At 39.7% G+C, this 27,016-nt stretch overlaps 2 protein-coding genes and 1 long non-coding RNA gene across 5 annotated transcripts in view; 2 read left to right on the plus strand and 1 right to left on the minus strand.

The window, feature by feature from the left end:
* Positions 1-9,842, plus strand: part of zfr2 (zinc finger RNA binding protein 2) — a 35,332-nt gene extending 25,490 nt beyond the window's left edge. For all 3 annotated transcript variants that reach the window (XM_061778855.1, XM_061778856.1, XM_061778857.1), the window contains 6 exons: positions 2,935-3,023; positions 3,132-3,227; positions 5,695-5,806; positions 8,460-8,557; positions 8,632-8,784; positions 9,529-9,842. In XM_061778855.1, coding sequence (XP_061634839.1) covers positions 2,935-3,023; positions 3,132-3,227; positions 5,695-5,806; positions 8,460-8,557; positions 8,632-8,784; positions 9,529-9,555 — 575 coding nt within the window. In that variant the 3' untranslated portion in view covers positions 9,556-9,842. The remainder of the gene's footprint in view (positions 1-2,934; positions 3,024-3,131; positions 3,228-5,694; positions 5,807-8,459; positions 8,558-8,631; positions 8,785-9,528) is intronic.
* A 62-nt stretch (positions 9,843-9,904) lies between these two features.
* matk (megakaryocyte-associated tyrosine kinase) lies at positions 9,905-19,646 on the plus strand. Its single transcript, XM_061778858.1, has 13 exons — positions 9,905-10,032; positions 10,100-10,144; positions 10,532-10,645; positions 10,859-10,974; positions 12,408-12,627; positions 13,383-13,476; positions 13,539-13,604; positions 13,851-13,950; positions 14,113-14,197; positions 14,813-14,886; positions 15,367-15,568; positions 16,143-16,229; positions 17,086-19,646. Exons 2-13 carry the CDS (start codon positions 10,136-10,138, stop codon positions 17,329-17,331), a joined length of 1,413 nt encoding a protein of 470 aa, XP_061634842.1. The 5' UTR covers positions 9,905-10,032; positions 10,100-10,135; the 3' UTR covers positions 17,332-19,646.
* On the minus strand, positions 12,163-17,174 carry LOC133480591 (uncharacterized). Its single transcript, XR_009789320.1, has 3 exons — positions 17,063-17,174; positions 15,392-15,572; positions 12,163-12,530 (listed from the first exon to the last, which is right to left on the minus strand). It is a non-coding gene; the product is annotated as an uncharacterized LOC133480591 (long non-coding RNA).
* Positions 19,647-27,016: the final 7,370 nt, after the last annotated feature.

Here is a 27,016-nt window from a genome sequence, read left to right on the forward strand (position 1 = left end):
ATTGCATATTGATCGTTATCTGTTTCCTACCTTGTGAAGTCGTTATTAATAATTATTGTGAGAAGTCATAAATGTGATCCGTGTCTTCATGTACATGAAATCCTTTATTATTCATAACATAATAAATTTTTTACAATTTGAGCAAATTTATTATTTCAGAATTGTGTATCAAACTGGTAGCCTTTTGCATTACTGTGATCAGTACCCAAGTTTCCGTTGGTGACCCCTGTACGATTTATTCGGACAAAAGTATTGGGCCACATATTAAATTCAGGTGTTTCATTTAGTCTGAGATTGGATCTCCTAAATGCACAAAAATACCCACAGACTTACTCCTAATTGTTACGAGGGCTGTGTTGTTGGTGGTGGTGGGATCAAATCCATATGCGGTACTATAAAACTGCCTGTAAGTGCCCAAATACTTTTGTCCATATTATGAGCAGTAGTACTAGTTTTGTTGTATTAGCTACCACAACTCATCCATGAGGCAAGTTATTTTGGTGACTTCTTCATCCCAATCACTTTCCTCCAGACATCATAATGTGGCATTCTCAGTGATGATGAGCTTGAGGGTTTTTCTCACAATTATCTGTATTCATTCAATCATTACATTTGGACATTAGTATATTAATCCCCTGCCTTTACTGCCCCTACTATCCCACATTGTAGTGAAATTCCAAAATAATTGCTGTGAGAACACCCCTGCGCCAGTTATCCAGCATTTCTCTGTTTTTCATTGAGAAAGCCTGGTTGAGATGTTTTCTGTGGCTGTTGTCATTCATTTTCTGTTGGTGCTATGAAGGCCACACTCATACCACTTAGATTGCGGAAATGATTGAAACTGGGGGGGGCCCCATCTTTTATGAGCTTTGCAGAGGAGCATCACACATTCGTGTTGTTTGGCTACTGCACATGCCCCATTAAATATGGGTCATATATTCTAAGTGGTATGATGACGTAGACTTCTTAAAACACCTAAGCCTCAAAATGTCTCCCTGGACTTGTTTGCTTATTTTGACTATGAAAGGGAAATGTCCTGTGAATAAGTGCTTTTGCCCTTTTTCCCAGAAAACTTGGAATTTTCAAATATCTAGCAGGTCAGGGTGAGGTTTAGGTTGGGTGATCAGGGATAAAAGGGTGTTTCAGGACTGACATTGGTTTTATTATCAGATATTTAGTTGCAACATCATAGCCATCAGAATCTTTGTTGTCACCTGTGACGTTTTCCCAAAAAGTGCCTTCAATTTGTCATTAAGCGCTATTGATAAACTCCTACCTTTTTCCCCCCCAAAGAAACAAATAACAGCATGTTTTTGTTTAGTACTAACAACTGTGTAATCTGTTTTCATATTACTAATTGTGTTCATCTCTCTTTGAAATTTGTTAAATGATTTCCCTGATATTTTCTTTTTATCTTATGCCTTGATCACACTACAGGATTTTAGTCGCGATATTGGCTCGATTAGCTATCTCAGCCGATTTCTCAGATGGGGCCTGACATATTTTGTCGGGAACAACAAAACTTCTTGTAGTGTGACATAATCCACGACCGACGAGTTGGCACTACGATGCCAAAATGAAAAGTCTAGCGTGTTTGATTTGTTTTTGTTTTTTTGGATATCTTCTGTCTCGTGTGACATATCAACGACAACTCTCCAACAGCGCACCATGAAGTTGACAAATGGGTTTGCGTATTGTGACTGGCGTATTGCCTCCCGTTCTTGCTGTTGTCAACATACTTCCACGCCATTGTCAACATTTATTCACGCCCACAAACCAATGTTTACGTACGTAAACATACCTCGAGCAATCCTTGAATGAATGTCCTCTCCCGAGCATCAGTTACGACCACCACACGTTTTTCCCCATTTTGTTCTTTTTTTTCCTCACCCACACAATACATTGGCACGGCGCGTTGTAGTTGTTGTTGTCACTATGGTAACGAGTGTATCCAGTCACGTTGACTGGTGACATATTTTCTGGTTACGCCTTTCCAACAGTGTTTGATTTGACAAGATAAAGCCCAGTGATCGTAAAAGACTGGATGCGGTGGTATCGGAATACATGTCATGTCGTCACTGTCTGACCGAGATACGGCATGATTTTATGACGGTAGACTAACAGAGTGCAATCGTGAAAGACCAAATTTCTCTTGTAGTCTGATCCAGGCAATACATAGAGGCGTCAAGGGACAGAAGCATCCTTGTTCAAGAAGCTTCCTTTATAAAATAAGTGCCAAAGCAGGGAAGGCACAGGTGACAAACATCATTGTTACTGTTGTTCCCTTCAAACTCATGACACATTTTGTTCATGACATCAGGAGAGGATATTTGGGAGACGGTACCTTCTACAATCGCATTGTTAAAGTGTTAAAGACAATAAAACATATTTCAATTGTCTCGTTTCAATAATTAGTTGAGCTGATGTTGGCTCATGGAGTCCCGAAATAAAAAAAATCATTTGAAAATATCCGGAGACGCAGTCCAGTTTGTATTATAATATATATAATACAAATTATATATATATATATATAAAACTTGATTTAACGTCGTCCCAGCATCTGCTCCTTGATAACCTGTTTCATTAAATTCTTCACAATGCTCCTTTAAAGTTTCCCATAATTGTTTCTGAAAATGTTGAACAACCTCATTTTTTCCTTGTACCGGTACCTTTTTTGTTTTGTTTTTCTTCCGCCCAGGAAAACAAGCACAAGACCGTGTAGCTTCTTTTTTGACAGTTATGTCCTTTGTGATTCTCCTTGTTCCTCTTACTTACTAAATGAAGCAGGGAAGTACATTATAAAGCAGCGGAGGAAATCTGTGGTTACGCGAGATACACAATTCCATTGCACGTTTGATTTTTGAAGTAAACAGCTACTGGTTGTGGTTGATTTATAGCGATAATCACTGAGCGCGTACATGTTTTCTCTGTCAGATGTGGCTGAGAATGACCCACCTGATCTTCTGAATAAGAAAAAATGTTTGGAGCACTTGGCTGCACTCCGTCATGCCAAATGGTTTCAGGTAAAAGTTTTGCATGGCTCTTTAGCACCATTTTTGACTCAAATTCAATATCTATCTATTAGTGTTCTGAACGTAATAATCTCATCTCCCTGAATCTTTCCTTTGTAGGCTCGTGCCAATGGGCTGCAGTCCTGTGTGATCATCATTCGAGTCTTACGAGATCTATGTCAGCGAGTGCCCATCTGGGGAAAGATGCCAAGCTGGGTAAGTGGGTTCTTTATTCCTCTCTTATTGTTCCAACTGTAACAAAATAAAGTAAATAGAGCTTGATTTTACATCGCTGTAGAAAGTGGATGGATGTATGGTTGCTTACGCCCTCAACTGGGGGATGACAAGTAATCCTGCATTAAGACATCGTTCGTGGCAGTGCAACCTAATTTAGTTCGATTGATCAAATCAAATGACAGACAACATTTTCAATGATCAATAATAATCATCATCCCCAGTCAGTGTTGTACCTGAACGGGTTCAATGAACAAAGGTTCATGAAAGGTCAAAGTTTTTTTTATTTGTCATTTCTTAGTACAAGTAAAAAAGGAACAAAATAGTGTACTCCTACGATAAAAGCAGTGTGAAATCATCCACCCATCCATTTTCTGAGCCGCTTCTCCTCACTAGTGCCGCGGGCGTGCTGGAGCCTATCCCAGCTATCATCGGGCAGGAGGCGGGGCACACCCTCAACTGGTTGCCAGCCAATCGCAGGGCACATAGAAACAAACAACCATTTGCACTCACAGTCATGCCTACGGGCAATTTAGAGTCTCCAATTAATGCATGTTTTTGGGATGTGGGAGGAAACCGGAGTGCCCGGAGAAAACGCACGCAGGCACGTGGAGAACATGCAAACTCGACACAGGTGGATTGAACCCGGGTCCTCAGAACCGTGACGGTGACGCTCTAACCAGTCGGCCGCCGTGTGAAATCAGAACATTCAAAATAAGAAATAGCATAAAATTAAATGGATAAAGAAGCGACATTGTTGTGAAATGCCACTAGTTCATATTTTGGGTGAAGGTGAACTGAACTTAGTTCATATCTGGCAGATGAACGTTATAGAGAGGGCGGTCATTATGGCGCCTATGCACGGTTTTCGAACATCAGTTCATTTTAATTCAAGTGAGGTAAATTTCCACTGGGAGCTTTTATTAAAAGTCCATATAATATATGAAACACCATTATGAACTAAAACAAAGGTTTTGAACAAATATAACCTGTAAAACGGTTCAGTTAAGGTTTGTTAAATTAAAATATGTCAAATTGTGTGAGACTTCACTGTTGTGTCGAGATGCAAAACAGAAAAGGGGATGCTCACTTTATTTTTTTTAAGTTCAACCCTTTATTTTAACACATAGCTTTCTCTTTTTATTTATTCTCTCATTGTGAAATACAGCCCTACTTTAGTAAACATTGAGAGAGCATTACACAGTTGTACTCATATTTGATTACTAGGGCAGAATTTGTCAGATGTGTACAAGTCTTTATTATGCTCTATCATCATTATATCAGTGGCATAAAAAACATCAACGGTACTGTCATTAACCTTGAAAGTTTTGGGGAAAATATATTCTAAATAAATTGGCTATTGTGGCAGGCCTAAACATAATATATATTGATAGAGAGCAAGCGCAATGGATAACAATAATAATATTGTACAAACAGTATAAAATATAAAAAATTAAAGAGTAACAACAGTAATAAAAATCTGCAATATAGCAGGACCGTGAAGCAAGAACCGCGATGTAGCGGAGGATTACTGTATCTGTATTTTGTGATGATATGTTGCACAGACTCATTGTTTCCAGGACATATTCTCAAGTGTAAAATGATCTATGCTGGATGCACTTTCATATAAGCAGTAAAAGCAAGTTTACTTTCTATCTGTCCGTCTGTCTAACAGTCAAAAATCTGAAAGTCCACTTGAGAAGTTTGCAGTTTAGCAACAAGAGAAGGAAAACATCCATCCATCCATTTTCCGTACCGCTTATCCTCACTAGGTTCGCGGACATGCTGGAGCCTATCCCAGCTGAATCTGGGTGAGAGGGGGGTGCACGCTGTATTGATCGCCAGCCAATCGCAGGGGACATGTAAAGAAACCATTCAGACTCATATTCACAGCTACAGGCATTGTGGAGTTTTCAGTTAAACATAATTTTTTTTTTTTTTAAAGGCCATACTACAGACTGTGTGTCATGAATGGTTTTACTGTACGTTGTGATACATCTTATCGAACCTTAGAAGCATATTATGCACTGCACTAATTGCACTTCAAATTCTGTGATTTGTGGATGGTTGTTCATCTATTAGTAGGTTAACTGATTTTTTTTAATGGTATTTTATTGAGTTTTTATTACACAATGCTTATTGTGATTTTTTATTTTAATTTTTTTTATCTCTCGTTTGACAAAGACCCCGAATAAATTATTATTTTTTTTTTAAAACTAATACCGATTCTAATAAAAAATAAACTAAAATTAAGCATTTTTGAAAAAATTAAAACTATTAAAAACGAACAAACCTGCACTAAAAACTAATTAAAACTAACTGAATTGGAAAAATAAAAGTCAAAACTCAATAAAAACTACAATGGAAAGTCCAAAACTATAAACTAACCCTGGTCCATACCCAATTTTGGTACTTTGTTACCAATTGAGTTTAAATTTTGTTTTCCTAGGCGATGGAGCTGCTTGTGGAGAAGGTCATCAGCAGTGTGATAGGCCCACTCAGCCCAGGAGAAGCCTTGCGAAGGGTGCTGGAGTGCATGGCCACGGGAATCCTGCTATCAGGTACGATGTTCCCTCGCTATAGTGGGTTCATCGTTCACACACCCAGTTTTTTTTTTTTCTTTAAGCATTCGGTTTTCATGGGTCTTTACAATATACAGTGCTTACCTTGAGCTTTTTGTGTGGGGAAATAAACTGCCTTTTGAGGGAACACGTTCATGTGATATCGCCTATTGGAAATGTGGTCAAAAAGCCCCTTAAAATTAAAATAAAACAGTATTACTTAATTATTTCTAAACAAACAACGGCTAAATAATTATTGAACATATATTTCGAAAGGTGCTACTGACATGAAAATTTCACCAGATGTTGGGAACAACCCAAGTAATCCATACATACAAAGAAAGTAGAACAAATAAGATGAGAAGTGAAGTTGTGTGCAATAATGTGAAGTGACACAGGGAAAAAGTATTGAACACACCAACTGCTATTTATTTAATACTTTGTAGAAAAGACTGTTTGCAGTGACAGCTTCAAGACTTCCCCTATATGGAGAAACTTTTCGCATGCATTGCTCTGGTGTGATTTTGGGCCATTCCTCTACACAAATCTTGAATGTTCCGTGGGCTTCTTTTATGGACCTACAGTTTCAGTTATATCCATAGATTTTCGATTGGATTTAAGTCAGGCTGGGCCATTCTAGCAGCTTTATTTTTTTTTTTTTCTTTGAAAAAATTTAGAGTTTCCTTGTCAGTATGTTTTGGGTCATTATGCTGCTGAATTGTCCACCCTCGTTTCATTTTCATCATCCTCGTAGATGGCAGCAGATTTTTGTCAAGAATGTCTCAGTGCATTTGCCTATTCAGGCTTCCTTCAATACAAACTTTAAATGAGCTTTGACATGCTTTTTTTTCTCAGCAATGGGGTGTTGCGTGATGAGCATGCATACAGGCCATGGCGGCGAAGTACATTACTCACTGTTTTCCTTGTGACAACAGTACCTGCTAATTCCAGGTCTCTATGAAGCTCTCCACATGGTCCTTAACTCTTGGACAGCTCTTCTGAAGATTCTTTGCACTCCTCTGTCAGAAATCTTGTGAGGACTCGAAACTCAAGGTGGAGGACTGGCGACTTGACTCAGGACTTGCCTGTCTCGACTTGGGACTCGACTCGGGACTTGAGGGCAAAGTGTTTATAGACAAGACTGGCAATGACTTAGTCCCACCTCTGCCTTTCACCGAATCGTTCCTGTCATATTGTGTTGCATGTTTTTGTATGCGCATTAAGGACAAAAGTCATGTTTTTGTTTTCATTCCTCATTTTTTTAAAAACACCCTTCAAGCAAGTTTGTCATGTTTTTGAGATTGTAGGGTGAAACCTTGCAGCTGGCTACTAGTGTGGACTGAATGGGTGGCAGCAATGGGAAAATGAAATGCCAGTATTTTGAGGGTAAAACCCTGTCAGCAACCTATTGGTTGGGGGGGAGAACAATGAACTACCGTAATTTTTCATGCATAATGTGCATCTATGTATAATACGCACCCCCAAAGTTGACCTCAAAATTCTGGAAAACCCTACCAATGTATAATGCATTTTTACAATACATGATTTTGCTTCTACCCATATGATCAAAACATGAAGTATTATCTGTATTTTGTTAGCTTTTTTTCAAATAATTATTCTGAAGTTAAGCACTTTTGAACACGTAATAGTTTTTTTTAATTAACTTTTATTTTGTAATTCACAGCCCTACTTTTATTTAGTAAATTAGAAAACACACAGTTGTGCTCATATGTTTGATTACAAAGGCAGAATTTGTAAGATGGGTAGAATTCTTAAAAGAAAACATGGACCAGGCGAAACACATTTAAATTTATTTTAATGGGATTCAAATTAAACGGTGAAGCATTTCAGAAAAGCATTATCATTAAACAAAACATAACCATAAAGAAATTAATGATGGTTGTTGTTCAGTCATCAGTCATATTTTTATTAAAAAATTCACAAATTCTGCCAGGGTATGTAAACTTATAGGCACAACTGTACATCTATGCAGTCATACGTACCCCCTATCATATTGGAATGAAAGTGTAGGCTACACTTTTTTAAATATCACTAGGTGGCGGTGGCATTTTGGAATCAAAGTGCACAGCTTTTTTATAACCACTAGATGGCGGCATACATTTATAAAATGTGAAAGTTTTTTTCCACTAGTTCATTTTTGGAACAATTTTGGAACTAGTTCGTGTGGGAAAATGATCTTTCCCAAAACTGATCCTGTATTATTTCAACTCACAATATATGTTGCAGGTTTTTAAAAATAGAATCTTCTTTTTTTTCCTTTTTTCTTCCCCCCCCCCCCCAATATCGTGCAGCCCCACTGTAAGCCGTTGCTCGTGCGCAGACACACATACACAAACACGCAGATGTCACGGGGCACCCTACCAGGCCCCACCGCTAAAAGGGTTAGGCATGTACATAGACGTATATACACATACCTACAGTAAATCCTTTACATTTTATGGTTGCAATTTTTAGGGGGGCGTTCAAATATATTTACTGTGTTTAAAGTAATTGTTTTAATAAGTGTGTGTTTTTAAATTTTTTTTAATGGTCTCTATTGGAGATTTAAACCTATTCAATAATCATTGTGTGTCTTGATGATGTCCTCCTAAGTTTACAACTGGGTGCTTCATGAATCATTCCCTTTCCTCAGATGGGTCTGGGTTGTTGGACCCTTGCGAGAGACAGCTGACAGATGCTTTGGAAAGCATGAAGGTTCAAGACAGGGAGGATGTAACCAGTAGTGCGCAGGTAAACTATGAAAATGTCCCGCTCAGCACGCTTATCATTGACAAGCATACGTGACGACCTTGTTGGCTTTTCAGCATGCGCTACGGCTGCTAGCCTTCCATCAGATCCATGAGGTTCTTGGCATGAACTCCATGACCAAGGGCAGCGCTCGCAACCGCAAACGCCAACGGGACGTCAGCGACACGAGCGAGGGCGAGGGCCAAGGCAAAAAGGACAAGAAGGAAGAGGTTGTTAATGCTTGACGTCCAGAAGAGCAGCTTGCTAGTTTAGTATCTGATTGAATGTCACCATTTAAAAAAAAAAAAAAAAAAAAAAAAAAAAAAAAAGTCGAGAAGCATCATTTCTTGGGGAAAAAAAAAAAAAAGGATTCACTGTAAAAGAACTGCAACTCTTTTTCCCTGTATGATCATTACTTACATATGTATAGAGATGTTAGAAGTATTTAAACTGTAGCAAGATATAGTGTGGCTGATTGCATCATTTCATTTTAACTGCACACTAACTGCATCTCTGATTAGTCACGATAGACAAACCACAGCTCTCAGCTCCTTTTTTTTAAACTATTGAACTCACTCGACAAAGGTAGAAGGAAACATGAACACGCACATTTTTATTTTTTTAGGGGCCACGATCAGGCCTCTGAAGATGATGCGGTTATATACCTGCCAGATTACAAGTGACATTCTTCTGTCTTCTGTAAAACAAAAGGTCAGGAGGGGACACCTTAAAATAAGCCAAAATAAAACATGACTAATCAGTGAACGTCCAACTGAAGGACAAAACTGTCTTTGAGAAGTTCTATGTTGCACAGTCAGTGGTCCACAGATGAAAACGAAGCACTTAAGAAATAATCATTACTGTATACTTTCTGTAAACAAAAATAGTTCTAAGTTAGCAGAAGAGATGTATGACTGACTGTCCTACGCAATGATCTCGTGGTTATGAGCTTTTGTGCCTATGTGATGATGCAGGCAGCAGTATGGGAGGAGGAAACATGACATCTTAGGTCACTGCGACGTTGGACGAGGATTCAACGATTGCACGACAATTTTGTTTAAAAGTTCTGTATGACTGACTTTGTTTCAGTTGCCAAGAGCAACTGTTTTTAGTTGTAAAGTATGTCACTATCTCTTCTGTTGAAATGGAAAATGTTACCGTTGTCCATTTTTTCTTTCTTTTGAGTGTTTTTAGCCAATGTGTTCTCCAAATCGAGTTTGTGTTCTTACGGGTTTTACGCTGTTGTAAATAAAAAAAAAAAAAAAAATGGAGAAGAACCCCCAACCTCCATGTGACTAATTGCATCATTTGTCAGGAAACACATTTAAGCAAATATTGAAGTTCTGTGACAGACAGACGCTGGAATGAGTCTTTGGCCAGCATCTCCTCCCCTCACTTGTGATGGACAATGTTGCCACAGAATGAGATGAAGTGCAGCAAAATATTTAATCCCTGAACAAGCAGTCTGTCCGCATCAGGTAATGAAACACTTAGCACTTGCCCTAAGAAAGCCTTTGACTTCTTAATAATGATCGTTTTTGCCAGGTGTTCAACAGGACTTCCAAACCGTCTGACCTTCTCATGGCAATGGTAGGTGCCCTCTTTTTATTAGAATACTAATGCTAAATGTCCATTCCAACAGCATCGCGGTTAACATCCAAAGTGGCATTATCGTCGATACATGTAATAGTTGTATGTGGGCACGTCCCACCGGGAGGAGATCCCGGGGACAACCCAGGACACGTCCTCCCGGCTGGCCTGGTAACGCCTCGGGGTCTCGCAGGAAAAGCTGCATGAGCTGGATTTTTATTCAAATTTGTGTAACAAAGAATCTGAAATGTCAGCATTTTTGTAAACATTCATGTGCTTGTGGTCATACCACATGCAAATCTGTGGTGCATGCATAATACATCACACACACAACACTTAAAAAATGAAGACAATTTGAAGGGTTACACTTCACTTGTTACCCTGCAGAAGAGCTGGACCACGGGTACGCAATGTGTTGCCAAGGGAGACCACAGCAAGCCCAAACCTGGAGAGCTGTTGTACCACAAAGGAGACATACTCACTATTGTTGCCATGACCACGGTATGCTCTCAGGAACAAATGTACATCATTGAACTTGTCTTCAAGCATTTACCTCAGAATCCAGTAATGACCCTTATGTGGTACTTGAATGTTACTTGAGAGACACAAAAGTAGCCCTATTTCTGACAGTGTAATACCAGTGAGTAATTAGAAACCTTTATAGTCAGACCTAGAAACCTAATTTGTTGCCACGCCTTGATACTTTTATTTCAGAGTAAGAGATGCTACAAAGCCAGACACAATTCCACAGGAGATGAAGGGATCATAAATGGGGCCGATATACGTGAAAGAGAAGCTCTACGCATGGATGCAAGCCTGAGCCTCATGCCGTATGTAAGCTTTCTCTGAATGTGACTGTTTTCGAAAGGAGTTGTGACTTCCACTGTGGTCTCCCCTCACATACATGCAAATCAATCGCCTTTCGGCGAAATTTGCCGTTTTGAACTCAAAATAGGCCATTTACGTGAATCGTATAGATCTAATGAGTTTTTCCTGTGTGTGTGTGTGTGTGGGGGGGGGTCGCCGTCGTCATAGGCTGTTTCGTACTCCTTGAACGCTGGCAGTTAGATACATTCCACACATAGGCCAGCCACACAGACGTAATTTCTGAATATTACTCCGCGGCGGACTAATATGCGAGCGCATCGGACTGAGGTTACGCCTGTGCGTTCGGGACCTGCTTTGGATAAGTCACAGAAGTTGACGAGAGCAGAAAAACACTTCCGCCGCTTTTGCTGCTAAGTGGTAATGGCACTTTTACTCTGTTACAATGATCAAAATGTCGCTCGCTACTTTATTTATCAATTATTGCTTATTTATTAACTATTTCGTGTGTGAGACGACGACTTCGACTTCCGCATTGGCCACTGTTTGCGCCAATATAATTTAAGCGCTAGTGACGTTTAAGTCTAGTTCACCAATCAAAAGACACAAGAAAGTCACATGAGCCCCTACGTTGTCTTCTGTTGGGTTCCCGGGCATAGGTATTAAAACTAAATAAGCAAGCCCGGCTGAATGTCGTGCCTACGTGGCGGCCATGTTGGGAAGGTCGTTACCATGAAGTCAACGGCGAGCTACTCGTGTTTACATTTAGACGAACAAAATCACTCTTGTGAGATAAGCGGCTCAGAAAATGGATGGATGGGTAAAACAGTAGCAATAATTAAGAAATAAAAATGTAAAAGTAACAAAATATATGCAAAATAAATAAATGCAGAAACAGACCCATCCACGTTTGATAGGTAATATGGTAATGGTGATCTCGGCATGACCTGAAGAGAGCTATTCACATCAGACATCCCAGGAATCTTTCTGAACTGCAACAGTTTTGTAAGGAGGAGTGGTCCGAAATTCATCCTGAACGTTGAGCATTTCTGATCTGTAACTACAGTCAACATTTGGTTGAGGTGATTGCTGCTAAAGGAGGGTCAACCAGTTAATAAATCCAAGGGGTCACTTACTTCTTCCTCCCTGTCCCGTGAATGTTTTTCAATTAAAAAAAATATGAAATCATAATTGTTTCTGTGGTATTAGTTTAAGTAAACTGTTTATTATTGTGATTTAGATGAAGATCATCCTACGTTGTACATTTGATGACCAATTTATGCAGAAATGTAGGAAATTCCAAAGGGTTCACATACTTTTTCCTCCCACTGTATTTGTGTTCCCTGCAACATAGGCCATATTGTTCCCAAGAACTTCAGTCCATGTTGGAAAACTAGACAACAACAAATGGAACTAATATGCCGCCTGTCTCCAGCAGATGGTTTCACGGGAAGATCTCAGGCCCAGAGGCTGTCCGCAAGCTGCAACCGGCCCAGGACGGCTTGTTCCTGGTGCGAGAGTCGATCAGACACCCTGGTGACTACGTGCTGTGTGTCAGCGTCTGTGGGGAAGTCATCCACTACCGATTGATGTATCAGGACAACAAGCTGACCATTGACAACAAGCAGCATTTCTACAACCTCATTGACATGATAGAGGTTTTTTTTTTTTAATTATTTATTTATATTTATACTATCTTTTTGATCTCAAAAAGTAAATTACATTTTTACTCTGCTGTATTTTGTTATCTAGTTTGTATCCTTCAAATGCATTACACCACACAGAGAACCAACAATAATAACATATTCAACAATATTAAAAACCCAACATTTGGTTCTCTTATAGCCTCAGTTAAATTCCTTCCATTGTAAAGTCAAAGAAAATTCTTTATTAATTAAAATTTACCAAAAATACTGTTAAGTCCCAGGTCTTCCCAACATGACAAAAAACATGCATTTAGTTTATTACTATATCTTTGTATCTAACTAAGAAAGTAAGATGGGATAGCAAAACAATTTACGCCAAAGGTGTTGCATTGCGTTGTAATTCAATCCCTAATAGCTGAGTAGTGGAGCCATTTTCTCATTGTTTGCAAGTGTGCCTAAAGTACTGTCCCATGATTGTACAGAGCCAATTTGTAGTTCTCCATAGTCATGTCATAATACACTGCACAGTAGTGCAAAGTGTATTGGCAACCACCACGGAGGTTATTTACAGCTTAAAATCATGCAGAAAAACAACAACAACATGGAGCACTTGCCCATTATTTTACCATACTAGGCAATGTGACTTATTTCTAACCTCCAAATGTGGAACACAACACAGTGAAGCCAAAAGAGGAATACAACAATGTGATTTCCATGTGTTGCTCATGAGTGTCACCCTTTTAAAGTGCTTGTTTCCCTTTTTGCAGTTCTACTCGCAGAACAAGGGTGCCATTGCTCAAACTCTACTGAAGCCAAAACCAAAACATGGAGTTAAGTCAGCTGAGATGGAACTGACAAAAGGTAGGGATGACAATTCTGTCTTTTGCAAGTAATCATTGATTTTACAAGTGTCTTTCCTTTAGGTGGATGGCTGCTGGACATCACCACACTGACATTTGGACACATTATTGGAGAGGGGGAGTTTGGTGGTGAGATTTTCATATCTTTTCTTTGGCCAATTTAAAGGGGTATTGGTGGGGGGTGTATGTGTGCTGAGCAAGAAGTGAAATTCAGAATCTAATGCAGATAAAGACATTTATATTCCCTGACGCTGCTTGATTTTTCACTTCTGTTAACAGTTGAAACTTGGTGGAGGTCCCCTACTGAGTGCTATTCTCACTAGTTTCCACTTACTCTTGAGTTTGCTGAGTGAGTGTGTCTGACTGTGCCCTCAGCTGTGTTCGAAGGCGAATATTTGGGCCAGCGGGTGGCAGTAAAGACCATTAAGTGTGATGTCACAGCTCAGGCCTTCCTGCAGGAGACCACAGTGATGACGTGAGTTTGGACACGTCCGTTCCTCTTTCAATAGCATTTAGAGGATAACATTTACAGCTCACTTTGATCATACTACATACACAGCACCACATCTATAACCATGTGGATTTTCCCTGCTACTTACTTGTCTTAACTTGGTTTTGTTTAATTGGCTCTTTCCAGGAAGCTACAACATAAAAACCTGGTGCGCTTGCTGGGTGTCATCCTGCATAAAGGCCTTCTTATTGTCACAGAGCTCATGACTAAGGTACATCACATACCAGGTACCCACAGAAAACACGCAAGCGAGGACTTTCATGCTGTTTCAGCTAACATTGTAATGCACAGCACCATACTATTTGATACATGTTGCCCACTCGCCAGCCATTGCAGCCTGGTCATCCTGGAAGGGGGAGCCTGCCATCTGTGGTCCTTTCTCAATGTTCCTTCTCTTCTCCCCAAATGGGGTTTTGAGTTTTTCCTTGCCCGGTTGGTTCAACTTTTGATTGACCAAGTTTTGTATCTGCTTTGCCCACTATCGGGTAAGACCACCCATTTTCCTCTGATTGGTTGCCCCCGTGTAGAAGACACACTTGTGAGCGCACGCGTGTTTATGTTGACCGCGCTGAATCGGGAGCGGAGAGGTAGGCGCAAATCTTCACTAGTGATCTAGATAGGCTTGAGAAATTGGAATGACTTGATTTCAGGCCTCTCTGCAGAAAAACATCTGGAATGCGTGGACGATTTTATTTCATATTTCACATCTTTACTGAGCCACCCTAGAGACAATATTACATCCCAAGTACTAGAAAAAGTTGGTTTGTCAAAGTATGGCCATTTAATGTTGTTATATGATTTGAGTGGATTTGTATTTGTGTGGCAGGGAAATCTGTCAAACCTCCTCAGGACAAGAGGCCGTTCACTTGTCAGCTCCGTGCAGCTTCTTCGTTTTGCACTGTAAGTTATGTAAGTGTAGTTTTATGGAGTGTGTGTGTGTGTGTGTGTGTCAACAGACTGCTTTTGAAAGTCTTTCTACTATTAAGGATGTTACCACTTTTTAGTGTATTCACTCTTAAGTATTAACTAATATCTATTACCGTTACCACTACAACTTTTGATGCATATCATTTCAATTAACACAATGACAAATCATTGTAAACAAAGACCTTCTTTTCTTTCTGCCACGTATGCTAATTTACCAATGTTCCAGTGGAGTGCCACTTACTGGCGAGGAGGACTTATTCAATGTAAAAAAATAATAATAATAATTGCAACCAATAAGTATTGGTGGCTGGTATTGGCAGATTTCATGAGTACACAATATCTTGAAATAAGGCCGATATCGGCTCGATAACCGATCCCTGGTATCGGTGCTCGCCCATCCTTACTTTCTATGATATGCTAATCAGAGACGGTCGTTGGTGTGCGTCTACACAGCGACGTGTGTGAGGGAATGGACTACCTGGAATCCAAGAAACTGGTTCACAGAGACCTGGCGGCTCGCAACATCTTGGTGTCTGACAATGATGTGGCCAAGGTCAGCGACTTCGGCTTGACTAGGACGACCTCCAGGGTGTGGGATAACCAACGTGCCAAACTGCCTGTTCGCTGGAGTGCCCCTGAAGCTCTGAGGAAAGAGGTCGCTGACGACAGCATTCATAAACGTATAATCAAGCCAGTAAATACAATGTATACATGAAGAGCTGTATAAAAACTCTTCTGCTTCATCCTGAGAGGCGTTTCTATTATTTTGACCCTTTTAGGCAGGTTACTAGAAACATTAGAAACAGGTTTCAGTGTGATGAAGTAGTTTGACATGGTGTGCATGAAGTGTCTTTACAATGTAACAACACATTTATTACCAGAGCAAATACATCGACATATTTATGGAAATGATTACAAAATGAGAAGTTGATAGCGAAGTTTAGATTTTTGCCTCATGTAATACACCTCTGTATGGGCATAATTAGTTGCAGGAAACATGCATCCCTTTATCCAACACTGTGCCTCTCTCCAGAAAATTGTTACACATTAAGACACATATTGGTACGTCAATGCCACTCTGACAACGTCAGTCAAAAATGAGCATTATCTTTGTCAAGGCAGACTCATTCATACATTTCTTGTATTTTGAATCTCTTGATTGTGTTATGTTTTTAATATGCAGCATTTGAATGCATTTCAATTTTTCCTATATTTTCCCCATACTGTAGAAATACTCCACAAAGTCAGATGTTTGGAGTTATGGTGTTCTTCTATGGGAAATCTTCTCCTATGGTCGTCAACCATACCCAAAGATGGTATGTAGCCCCAGTGTATTGACTGCAATGTCACTTTAGGTCGAGAGGTGTATTTATAAGCTGAACAGATGATTACTGACATTATTTTTCAACACCATACTGTACTGTATTTCATTTAATTTCTCATTTGGGTCTCCGGTGATGTAGTGCCTATCCCAGCTGACTTTTGGCGAGAGGCAAGGGTACACCTTGGACTGGTCGCTAATCAATCGCATGGCGCATTTTGACAAACACACATTTACACCTATGGACGGTTTAGGGTCTTTAATTAACCTAAAATGCATGGTGTTTTTTTTTTTTTTTTTAGATGTAAGAGAAAGAAAACGCAATAAAACACAACGTCGTACAGGACGGCTGGAGCTAGGGTTCGAATCCCAAACTTCAGAGCTTCTAAGCGGATGTGCTGACCACTATATGCCTGTTAACTTCTCGCATAGCTAATAATTACATACAGTATATATTTGGTGTTTTATATGGAAAAAATGAAGGGCACAAACCAGGAAAACTAGTGTCTGATGTGGGTTAAAGAAAAAATCCAACCTTATGTTCCTCTATCGGGAAAAAAAGAAAACGATGCACACTACTGGTTCTGTTGGAACGGTCCCCAATGCAGCCTGATAAATGCTCTTCCTTGTGTGACATTTTAAAGATGTATGGCTAATTTCTAAACGAAGTTTGAAAATGAATGTCGAGCCGTGGCAAAGGTCCCGAAAGGACATCAACAACAATCGGCTTCTGTGACATTGGACATTTCTTTTTATTGCATTTAGAACATTGCTTCTGCACTGTATATTTAATGAATTTATCAGTGTGCTTGAAGAATCCTTTCTCACCTTGTGTGTCCTGGGTGCTGCAGTCTCTAAAGGAGGTGATAGAGCGAGTGGAGGGTGGCTATCGCATGGAGGCACCAGGGGACTGTATCCCCGCTGTGTACACCCTCATGACAGTCTGCTGGGCCAAGGAGCCTCGCAGAAGGCCCGCTTTCCACAAACTGAGGGAGAAACTTGCACAAGAGATGCCTAAACACAGCCCTGGTTTTGAGTCGGAACAACAAGATGGAGTCGGGCGTGGATCTGGATGTGGCGGTCTGACAATGTTTTGAATTGCATCTCTTGGACAGTCACGGATTTTCTTCCACGTCAGACCTGTTATTGAACATTATGGCTGACAAATCATTCAGGCTGGTCAGTTCATTAGGTTCACCTGTACAAATGAGAACCACATCTGACATCACGTAGGGTTATTTATTGTTTCTCTTCTCTCTCCACATCAGAGGAGGTCTACTCAGCCTTACCTTGTTGAATGTTACTAGTGGTTTGCAACTTGTTTGAAACCCTTTTACCTTTCACCTATGCGTCACATTTTTGGGGATTTCTTCATGGTCTTCCAGATTTTTGTCATTTTAAGAGTGACAGCTGAGTCACAGCTAAGCCTTTTGCTATCCCTCTATAGATGAATGCTGACGGATGTTGATTGATGCAGGAGCTTGCATTAAACGTATCCGAGCATCGGACGCTGATGGGCAGCCATGTCATTTTTGGTCGTAATCTTTCTCACATTTTTGCGACCTATTGTTCCACGTTTCATCATTCCTGTACCATTACCCACTGTACCTGTTTCCGATGGATCTGCATTTTCCCTCACTGATTCGTTGAGCGGTGTAGCCAAAAACTGCATCTCTCTCTCTCTCTCTCTCTCTCTCTCTCTCTCTCTGTTGCTCTCTTTGTCACTCTCTCTGCCTCTCTGTCTCGCTCCTTTTCTACTTTCTAACCCAATTGGGCGAGGCAGACGGCCACACCACACTTAGGTCTGCTCAAGGTTTCTTCCCAAGAGGTATCTTGTTCCTTGCCTCCGTTGCCTAGTGCTTGCTGATGTGGGGCTCAGTTGGTCTTTTAATGAGTGAGGAGTGTGGTCTTAGACCTGCTCCATGTGTAAAGTGCCCTGAGACAATGTTTGTTGTGATTTGGCTGTGGCGCTATATAAATATTGAATTGAATCTTCCTATCCTTCTTTCTAGCTATCTTCCTGGTGTCTTCCAATCCATCTTTCTTTGTACCTTCCCATCAATTATCCTATCTTTCTAGCTAGTGGTCTTTCTGCATTTCTATCTTTCTTTCTGTCTATCTAGCTATCTTTTTCCCCCAGATATCTTTCTTTCATTCTTGCATAATGCCAAAAGATTAATATGTCAAATTATTGAAAGAAAAAAAAGGGCATCAAACTGGTGTAATTTATTAAACTATAGAAATTTAACAGTGTGAAGATAGGCAGATAGTAGGTTATCAAAACTGATAACCTACTATCTGTCTATCTGTCGTTATGTCTATGAGACTTGGTTTAAGTGCATATGCCCCCCAGGCTGCTTTGTATCAGAAATGTAATGAAATGTTATTTTGCTGCTGGCCTAGAAGCAATTTCACTTGAGGAGTCAGCAGAAAATGAAGTCCCTTTTTCTAGATTGTTGCCACATTGGATGAGCGCGTTGGGGAGATTTAAGTCGGTGTAAGCTCAGTATTTGTCTCTGTCCCACGAGACACAAAACCAAATTGAGGGTTGATCCGTATCACCCAATGAACCAGCGTCGTGGAGCATTGCTTCAATCTGCCCAGTGTTTTTTTTTTGTTTTTTTTTTTCTTCCCCCTCAAGACCCATAATGGGATGAGCTGCAATGTTCTACACAAGGATTTACCACAAAACCAAATGTAAAAAAATGATGATGATGATGATGATAATAATAAAAGATTTGATGGGGTTGCGTGAAGGATTTACATTTGCTTGCTGTGTACTGGGGTGTGTTTTTGCCTCACAGGACACACTGGGGCTTTTATCCCACTGGCCATATGCTAATGTGGGCATCTAATACCTTCTAAGGTGGGCTTTCTGCTTTACTTTGACAGACATCAAGCTGTCTAATGACCATTAATTGACAGAGAGCAATGGAAACCTTTCACTAGTACTTAATATCCTTCACAGTCTATCTCTACAATATCGCTTTACTGTGTCTTTATCGCTAGCTATATCATTCTATCAGTCTCTTACTGTACATTTAAAGCATTTATTTACTCTTGTAATTTGCTAGTTTTCAAGTACATTAATCATTCATTATTATGAGACTTGGTCCTATTTATTCCATTTCACATTTTCAAATCAACATAAGCACTTATTTGAATTATTTATTCTCCACTGACTGGATATAGGTGTCTTTTAATTGTTGCATTCATGGAGACATTTAGATCATTAGAGTGGAGCAGTTGCATAGATTACCTGTCAACTAACCAAAATCCGGCTAAGAACTGTATGTTTAGCCCACAATGCGGTTTAGTGCCAAATAGGCCATGCTCAGACTTGAGACTCATGACCTCCATGCTGCTGAACTCATTTGGGGACTAGCTCAATTTCTATTCAAATTGCTTGCTAAAAAAAAAAAGTGATCATTTCAGGAAAAATATATTCAAGTAGACTAGATGGCGAAAACATTTTTCATAATGTACAACTAATAAAACGATAATAAAAATACTTAAGGTTAAATACACTTTCATACACATTGTGGTTGATTTTTACCAACAGCTAACATTCTGATCATCCATCCATCCATTTTCCTTACCGCTTATCCTCATTAGGGTCGTGGACATGGTGCAGCCTATCCCAGCTGACTGGGCGAGAGGCGGGCGGGGTACACACTGAACTGGTCGGCAGCCAATTACAGGGCACATATAAACAACCATTCGCATTCACATTCACACCTATGGGCAATTTAGAGTTTTCAATTAACCTACCATGCATCTTTTTGGAGATGTGGGAGGAAACCGGAGTACCTGGAGAAACTCCAGTTTGACCAGTCGTTCACCGTGTCGCCTCCCATGTTAGTAATATTTTTAATTCAAAGAATTTGCTGCGTTTTTTTACATGCGCTATTAAGGGGGAAAAAAACATTACAGGAGGGATACCATCATTGTCTTACTATACCTTTTACAATTGACAGTAAAATGCATCCAAACTAATCAGGAGAAGCTTTGTCATGCAACAAGACAATGACCCAAAACACACTGCCAACACAAGAAAGGACTTCATCAGGGGGAAAAAGTGGAAGGTGTTAGACTGGCCAGGTCAATCACCGAACCTTAAGCCAATAGAGCATGCATTTTACCTCCTGAAGAGGAGACTAAATGGAGAGCCCCCCAGAAACAAACAAGAACTGAAGGAACTGCAGTAAAGGCCTGGAAAAGCATTTGAAATGAAGAATGCAACAGTCTGGTGAAGTCAATGGGTCACAGGCTTGATGCAGTTATTGCAAGTAAGGGTTATGCCACCAAATATGAAACGTTATTCACTTTAAGTTAATTTAGTGATGTCTGTTCCAATACTTTTGAACACTTGAAAAGTGAGTGTGTTTGAACAAAAGGTGCTCAGTCCTGAGTTGTTTAACACATCCTGATGTAAATACCATGAAATGAAAGCTGGAATTCTGAACTTTGGTTTCATATTAGAAAAAAAATGTTGTACATTGAGTACTGTCATCACATTATAAGAAAAGTAATATTGTGAAAGTTGTGAATTCTATGAAAACAATATGATGACAATATTCTAGGTTTGTTAGCTACTGGAACCTATCCTACTCAAAATGTATATTTGTTAAAAAAAGAAATTCTCGCCTGAAAGAAGAATTTTTATTTTAATATTCAAATTCATAAGAAAAGTGTCAATGTTTAAGGTGAAAATGAAGAAGTAATTCATTAATCCAGCACATTTTTAACAACAGTACAGGAATATAAAAGAAGGAAGTCAGTCATAGTCTTAATTATGATCAAACAAGTCATAGTGTCACGAGAATATAATCATGATTACGATCACAGTCACATTATGAGCAAAAATAATTGAAAGAATTGTACAAACAGTACAAAGTCATAGCCTTATGTGAGTAAAGTTGTGATTTTGCAAGAAAGACATTGTAATGTAATACAAAAAAATGCATAATAATATAAGGGAACTTGTTAAATCAGAATCAGAATCATCTTTATTTGCCAAGTATGTCCAAAACACACAAGGAATTTGTCTCCGGTAGTTGGAGCCGCTCTAGTACGACAACAGACAGTCAATTGACAGAGAACACTTTGGAGACATAAAGACATTGACAAAAAAACAATTGTGCAAAAGATGCAGAGTCCTCTAGCACTTAGAGCAGTTCGAATGGCTAATTTTGCAATAGTCCGGTGCAATGACCATTGTGCAAATGGAATACAGTGTCAATATCTGAATGGGCCCGGGCCACTTTATATAGAAAAAGCGGGGCCCTGCAGTCAGAAAGGTTAAGAACCCCTGTTAATGGGTGTTGATGTGGCTGCTCCGTGTTGGTGAGATATTCCTGCATGTTTTAGTCCATATTAAGAGCACTAGTGAATCACATGACTATCACCTTCGCTACCTCACTCTTTCTTCATCTGCCATCCCCCCCACAGCCTGTCTGTCCACAACTCGGGGTAAGCTGACACTGCGCATTTACATGTTAGCTGCTTTTACCTTTAATAGGATCAGGGCGACTTACAGTATGTTGTCATTTGATAAAACCAAGCAGCTTGAAAACTACACTGCTGCCCCCTTAGCCAATGTATGCACAAGATAACAGACAAACAGTAGATGGACAAAGATTTGTAAGAGCAAAATTGGAACGGGATAATCGCCGCAATCTTGTTGTGACTGAGGGAGTTTAGGTTCAACTTGCAACTGTTGTTGTCCCCCCACCCCTTTTTTTGCTTCCTTTTCCTTACTAGTGAAAGAATGGAGATATTATTTTAGCTGTGAAATATTCCTTATGTTACGATTCTTTCTTGAAAGACTTCGGTGTTGGTCGACTGATTTTTATTTTATTTTTTTGCCTTGTGTTGCAAGCCAAAATGTTAGTTACAAACGCTAGACGGGGGCAACGAACTTCAGAACAAGAAACACTTCGGCACTTTACTGTAAAACTAAACATAAAACAAAGAATTATCGTGCGCATTATGTATTTGCCCAAATCACGTCGTTCTTTTTCGAAGATCCGCTATCTTAATGCTAACGCGCATTGCAAAACGCCATAGATGGGCTATCTATTTTTATCAAAGTTTTTTTCCAAATTATTTTCTTTTTCTGTTGTTTTCTAAGCTTCTTGAGGGGTTGGGGGTGGGGCAACCCAGATATTGCTTATTGATTGTGTATCCCCACTTATTTCCAATTATTTGGCGTTAAATGTAAAATGATCCTATCCAATTATAATGGATGTCAATTTTTCATGGATTTTTGCTATTCACAGTTGGTGAATCTACCTGCGAATAGCACTGTACCAAAATTGCTTCTACAGCGGCTGAAATAAGTATTTAACACGTCATCATTTTTCTCACTAAATATACTTCCAAAGATGCTATTGACCTGAAAATTTCACCAGATGTTGGGAACAACCCCAAGTAAGCCATGAATACAAACAAAGTAGAACAAATAAGCTTAGAAACTTAGTTGTGTGTAATAATGTGAAATGACACAAGGAAAAAGTATTGAACACGCCAACTGATATTGATTTAATACTTTGTACAAAAGCCTTTGCAATGACAACTTCAAGATGCCTCCTGTATGGGGAAACTAGTCACATGCATTGTTCTGGTGTGATTTTGGCCCATTCCTCCACACAAGAAGTCTTCAAATCTTAAAGGTTCCGTGGGCTTCTTTCATGGACCTTGAGTTTCAGTTCTCTGCATAGATTTTCGATTGGATTCTAAATTGCCCGTAGGTGTGAATGTGAGTGCGAATGGTTGTTTGTCTATATGTGCCCTGCGATTGGCTGGCAACCAGTTCAGGATGTACCCCGCCTCCTGCCCGATGATAGCTGGGATAGGCTCCAGCACGCCCGCGACCCTAGTGAGGAGAAGCGGCTCAGAAAATGGATGGATGGATGGATGAAACTATTTCAAAGTTTCCTTGGCAGTCTGTTTTGGATCATTATCCTGGTGAATTGTCCACCCTCGTTTCATTTTCATCATCTTCGTAGATGGCAGCAGATTTTTGTCAAGAATGTCTCAGTGCATTTGCCCATTCAGCCTTCCTTCAATAATGTAAAGTTAAGCAGTACCATTTGCTGAAAAGCAGCCCCACACTATCATGCTGCCACCTCCAAACCTCACTGTTGGTATGGTGTTTTTAAGGTGATGTGCAGTGCCATTTTTCCTCCAAACGTGGTGTGCATTATGGCACCCAAACAGTTCAATTTTGCTCTTATCCGATCAGATTAAATTCTCCCACTATTTAACTGGCTTGTCCAAATGTTGTTCAGCAAACTTTAAACGAGCTTTGACATGCTTTTTTTTTTCCAGCAATGGGGTCTTGCGTGGTGAGCGTGCATACAGGTCATGGCAGCAGAGTGCAATACTCACTGCTTTCCTTGTACCTGGACAGTACCTGCTAATTCCAGGTCTTTTTGAAGCTTTCCACAGGTGGTCCTTGGCTCTTGGACAACTCTTCTGATTATTCTTTGCACTCCTCTGTCAGAAATCTTGCGAGCAGGACCTGAAGGTGTCACGTTCATCTGTTCAAACAATTATATGCACGTATATACACCATGGTAATGTCCATTCATCATACTGCTCAGGAAGGAGACAGGTTCAATGTCCCAAAGATAAACGTGCTTGAAACCGAAATGTGCATATCAACCCAAAAACTAAAGCAAAAGACCTTGTGAAGATGCTGGATGAAGCTGGTAAGAGTATGTTTTTATCCACAGTGAAACGAGTACTCTACTGACATGGGCTGAAAGACCACTCTGCCAGGAAGAAGCCATTACAGTTTGCAAATGCACACAGCGACAAAGACCTTAATTCTTGGATACGTGTCCTGTGGTGTGACAACTCAAATTTAATTGTTTGGCCATATGGAGCATCGTTAGCATTTGGAGGAAAAAGAGGGACGCTTCTAAGCCTGAGAACACCATCCCAACTTTGCAAGAGGGACTGGTGCACTTCACAAAATACACTATATTGCCAAAAGTGTTTGCTCACCTGCCTTGACTAACATATGTTGTTAAGTGATATCCCATTTTAAATCCATATGGTTTAATATATTGGTCTACCCTTTGCAGCTGTAAAAGCTTCAATTCTTGTGTGAAATCTTTAGGAGTGAGTTTCTAGGATTTTTTGCCCAATCTTCCACGAGCATATTTGTTAGGTTACACACTAATGTTGGACGAGAAGGCCTGGCTCACTGTCCACTCCAAATCAACCCAAGATTCCTGCCAACTATTGTGAGAAGCTTGTGGAAGAATATCCCAAACTTTTGGTTTCGTACTGATGGGCTGAGCGGGGTTGATACGTGACGATGACCTGTATATCCGTCTGTCTGTCTAATTTACTATAAATCAAGGAAACTTAGTATGCACATGCATCTATTGTTCAAAGCACCTTTTGGCACAGCAAACTAATCTCTAATGAGGTTAATGGAAAGTAAACCATACACAGAATGCATTTTACTCATTTGTTGGTGGAACAAAAGATAATCGCAATCACTTTCTTTCCCACTTGGCACCATCCACAATTTTTACTGTAACATTTGTTGGTCCAAGTAAACACTGAGACAGTCTCTCTAGTAAATGTTCTCCCTTTAACTTTATCTTTAGATTTGTTTGAGGTCACAGGAAATCTCTTTAGTGTCTTTAGAGTCATGGCTGATTTCTAGGACACTAAGCTGGCATCAGCTTCTTCAACTCTGTGTCCTCCCCTTGTTTAAAGCGGCTGCTTTTGTACTTGTCTACCAAACACACACACACACACACGCAGAGTCAGGCTGTCTTTAGCTTTTATATTTTCATGTATGGATGTCATGGAAATCTAAAGAACATTTAATATCAGTTTTAAAATCACAACAAAAGCAATTTGAATAATCATATAGTTTCTAATACAGTAGGTATATTGCTTCGCTCGCTTGACTTCCGTGATGGCAGCGTGGGTTCAATCCCCACTAAATGACAATGTTAGAGTGAATGGTTGTCTGTTAATGGTCATGGGTGAGCTGAAGTCAGTCATGAAAGGCAGGCTGTCCCCTTGACTGGTCGCCAGTCAATCACTGGGCACCTGAAGTCAGCTGTGATTGACTTCAGCTCAGTCATGACCCTGAACAAGGTAAGAACGATTGATAGACAGATGGATGGATAATACATAATGTATAATAGCGTTTAACATCAACTAATATGTCCATTTAAAGCTTTATCAATATGTTCATTCATTAACGCAATACAATAACATAGAATTGAAAATGCACAGTCTTAAAACTGGGATGCGTAATTAACCAGTCACATTTAAACTTATATTAAATGGAAGTCAGCACACACCTGCCACCATTTCAAGTGCCTTAACACCGAATAAAGTTCAGGTGTTCTTGCAGGCACAGGACAAGCCATGGTCCGCGGAGATGTCATTGTTCAAATGTATCAGACAGGGGAAGGATACAAAAGAATTTGTCAAAAACCTGCCGATTGAACCGGGGTGTTTAGACTTTTTATATCCACTGTTGTTTTGATTGTGATCAGTTTATTGGAACCATAGACCAAAGGTGGGAAAACGTTTGTGTTCAAGGGCAACATTTGATTAGGAAAACAGACAGCTGGGCAATGTCATTCTTAGATGAGGAAAAATGTAAAATGTTTTATTTTAACATTAAATTAAGAATACATTTTTTTGTTATTGTGTAAAAAATGAATACTAAATTATTATTGCATACAGTGCTGTGAAAAAGTATTGCCCCCTTAACAAATTCTCATATATTTTTTTTTAAATTGTTTTTTCCACTTCAATGTTTAAGATCACCAAACAAATGTAAACAAACAAATACATGGGTAAACCAAAAACACTTAAAATTCTGTTTTTAAATGGTTTTATTTACCAAGGGAAAAAAAGTATTCAAAGCTACCTGTGTGAAAAAGTAATTTCCCTCCTTGTTAAATCATGAATTAACAGTGGCTAATCACATTTTTGGCAAAGCTGAGTTCATTTTCACTGACCACACCCGAGTCTCCAGACCTGTTCAATCAAGAAATCATTTAAATCATGTTGGCCAAAAGATCTCAAAAAGCTGCAAAAAAAAGAAGAGGAAAACATTTCACGATCCAAAGAAATTCAAGAAGAGAAATAAAGTAGTTGACATCTATCAGAATGAAAAGGGTTACAAAGCCCTTTCTAAAGCCATTTAGGACTCTGGCCAACCACGGTGAGAGCCATTATGCTCAAATGGAGAAAACATGGACCAGTGGTGAACCTTTGCAGGAGTGGCCAGCCTGCAAAAATTACGTCAAAAGCACAGCGACAACTCATGCAGGAGATTACAAAGGACAGGACAACATCTAAACAACTGCAGGCCTCACTCAGTGTTCATGACTGAACAATAAGGAAGAGACTGGGCAGACATGGCATCCGTTACAGAGTTCCAACACCAAAACCACTGCTGACCAAAAAGAACATAAAGGCACATCTAAATAAATAAATGCAATCTGACTTTGGGGAGAATATTCTCTGGACTGACTAGACAAAAGTTGAGCTTTTTGGAAGACGTGTGGCGTAATTACATGGAATTGTCAAGGACCACAAATGCCACACTGGCACGTCTTTCTGAATAGACAACGTCGTTAAATACCGCGCGTCACTGAAGAGCTTACATAGAAAATACAGTCCTCCAGATTGAACCCTGAAAAGCTCTCAGGTCGGCTGCTTTAAGATTACCGGCTGTTCTCCGGGGTTTAAACTAAATATGGCGAAGCTGCCCTGAGCCACTGTGCTTCC

The sequence above is a fragment of the Phyllopteryx taeniolatus genome, chromosome 7 (genome assembly GCF_024500385.1).
Source record: "Phyllopteryx taeniolatus isolate TA_2022b chromosome 7, UOR_Ptae_1.2, whole genome shotgun sequence".
NCBI lineage: Eukaryota > Metazoa > Chordata > Actinopteri > Syngnathiformes > Syngnathidae > Phyllopteryx > Phyllopteryx taeniolatus.

What these genes read in the sequence shown, in the direction of transcription:
- matk (XM_061778858.1), top strand. An exon ending in ACCTCATTGACATGATAGAG is followed by an intron (nt 12,628 to 13,382) that starts GTTTTTTTTTTT and finishes CCCTTTTTGCAG; the next exon opens with TTCTACTCGCAGAACAAGGG. An exon ending in GTCAACCATACCCAAAGATG is followed by an intron (nt 16,230 to 17,085) that starts GTATGTAGCCCC and finishes TGGGTGCTGCAG; the next exon opens with TCTCTAAAGGAGGTGATAGA.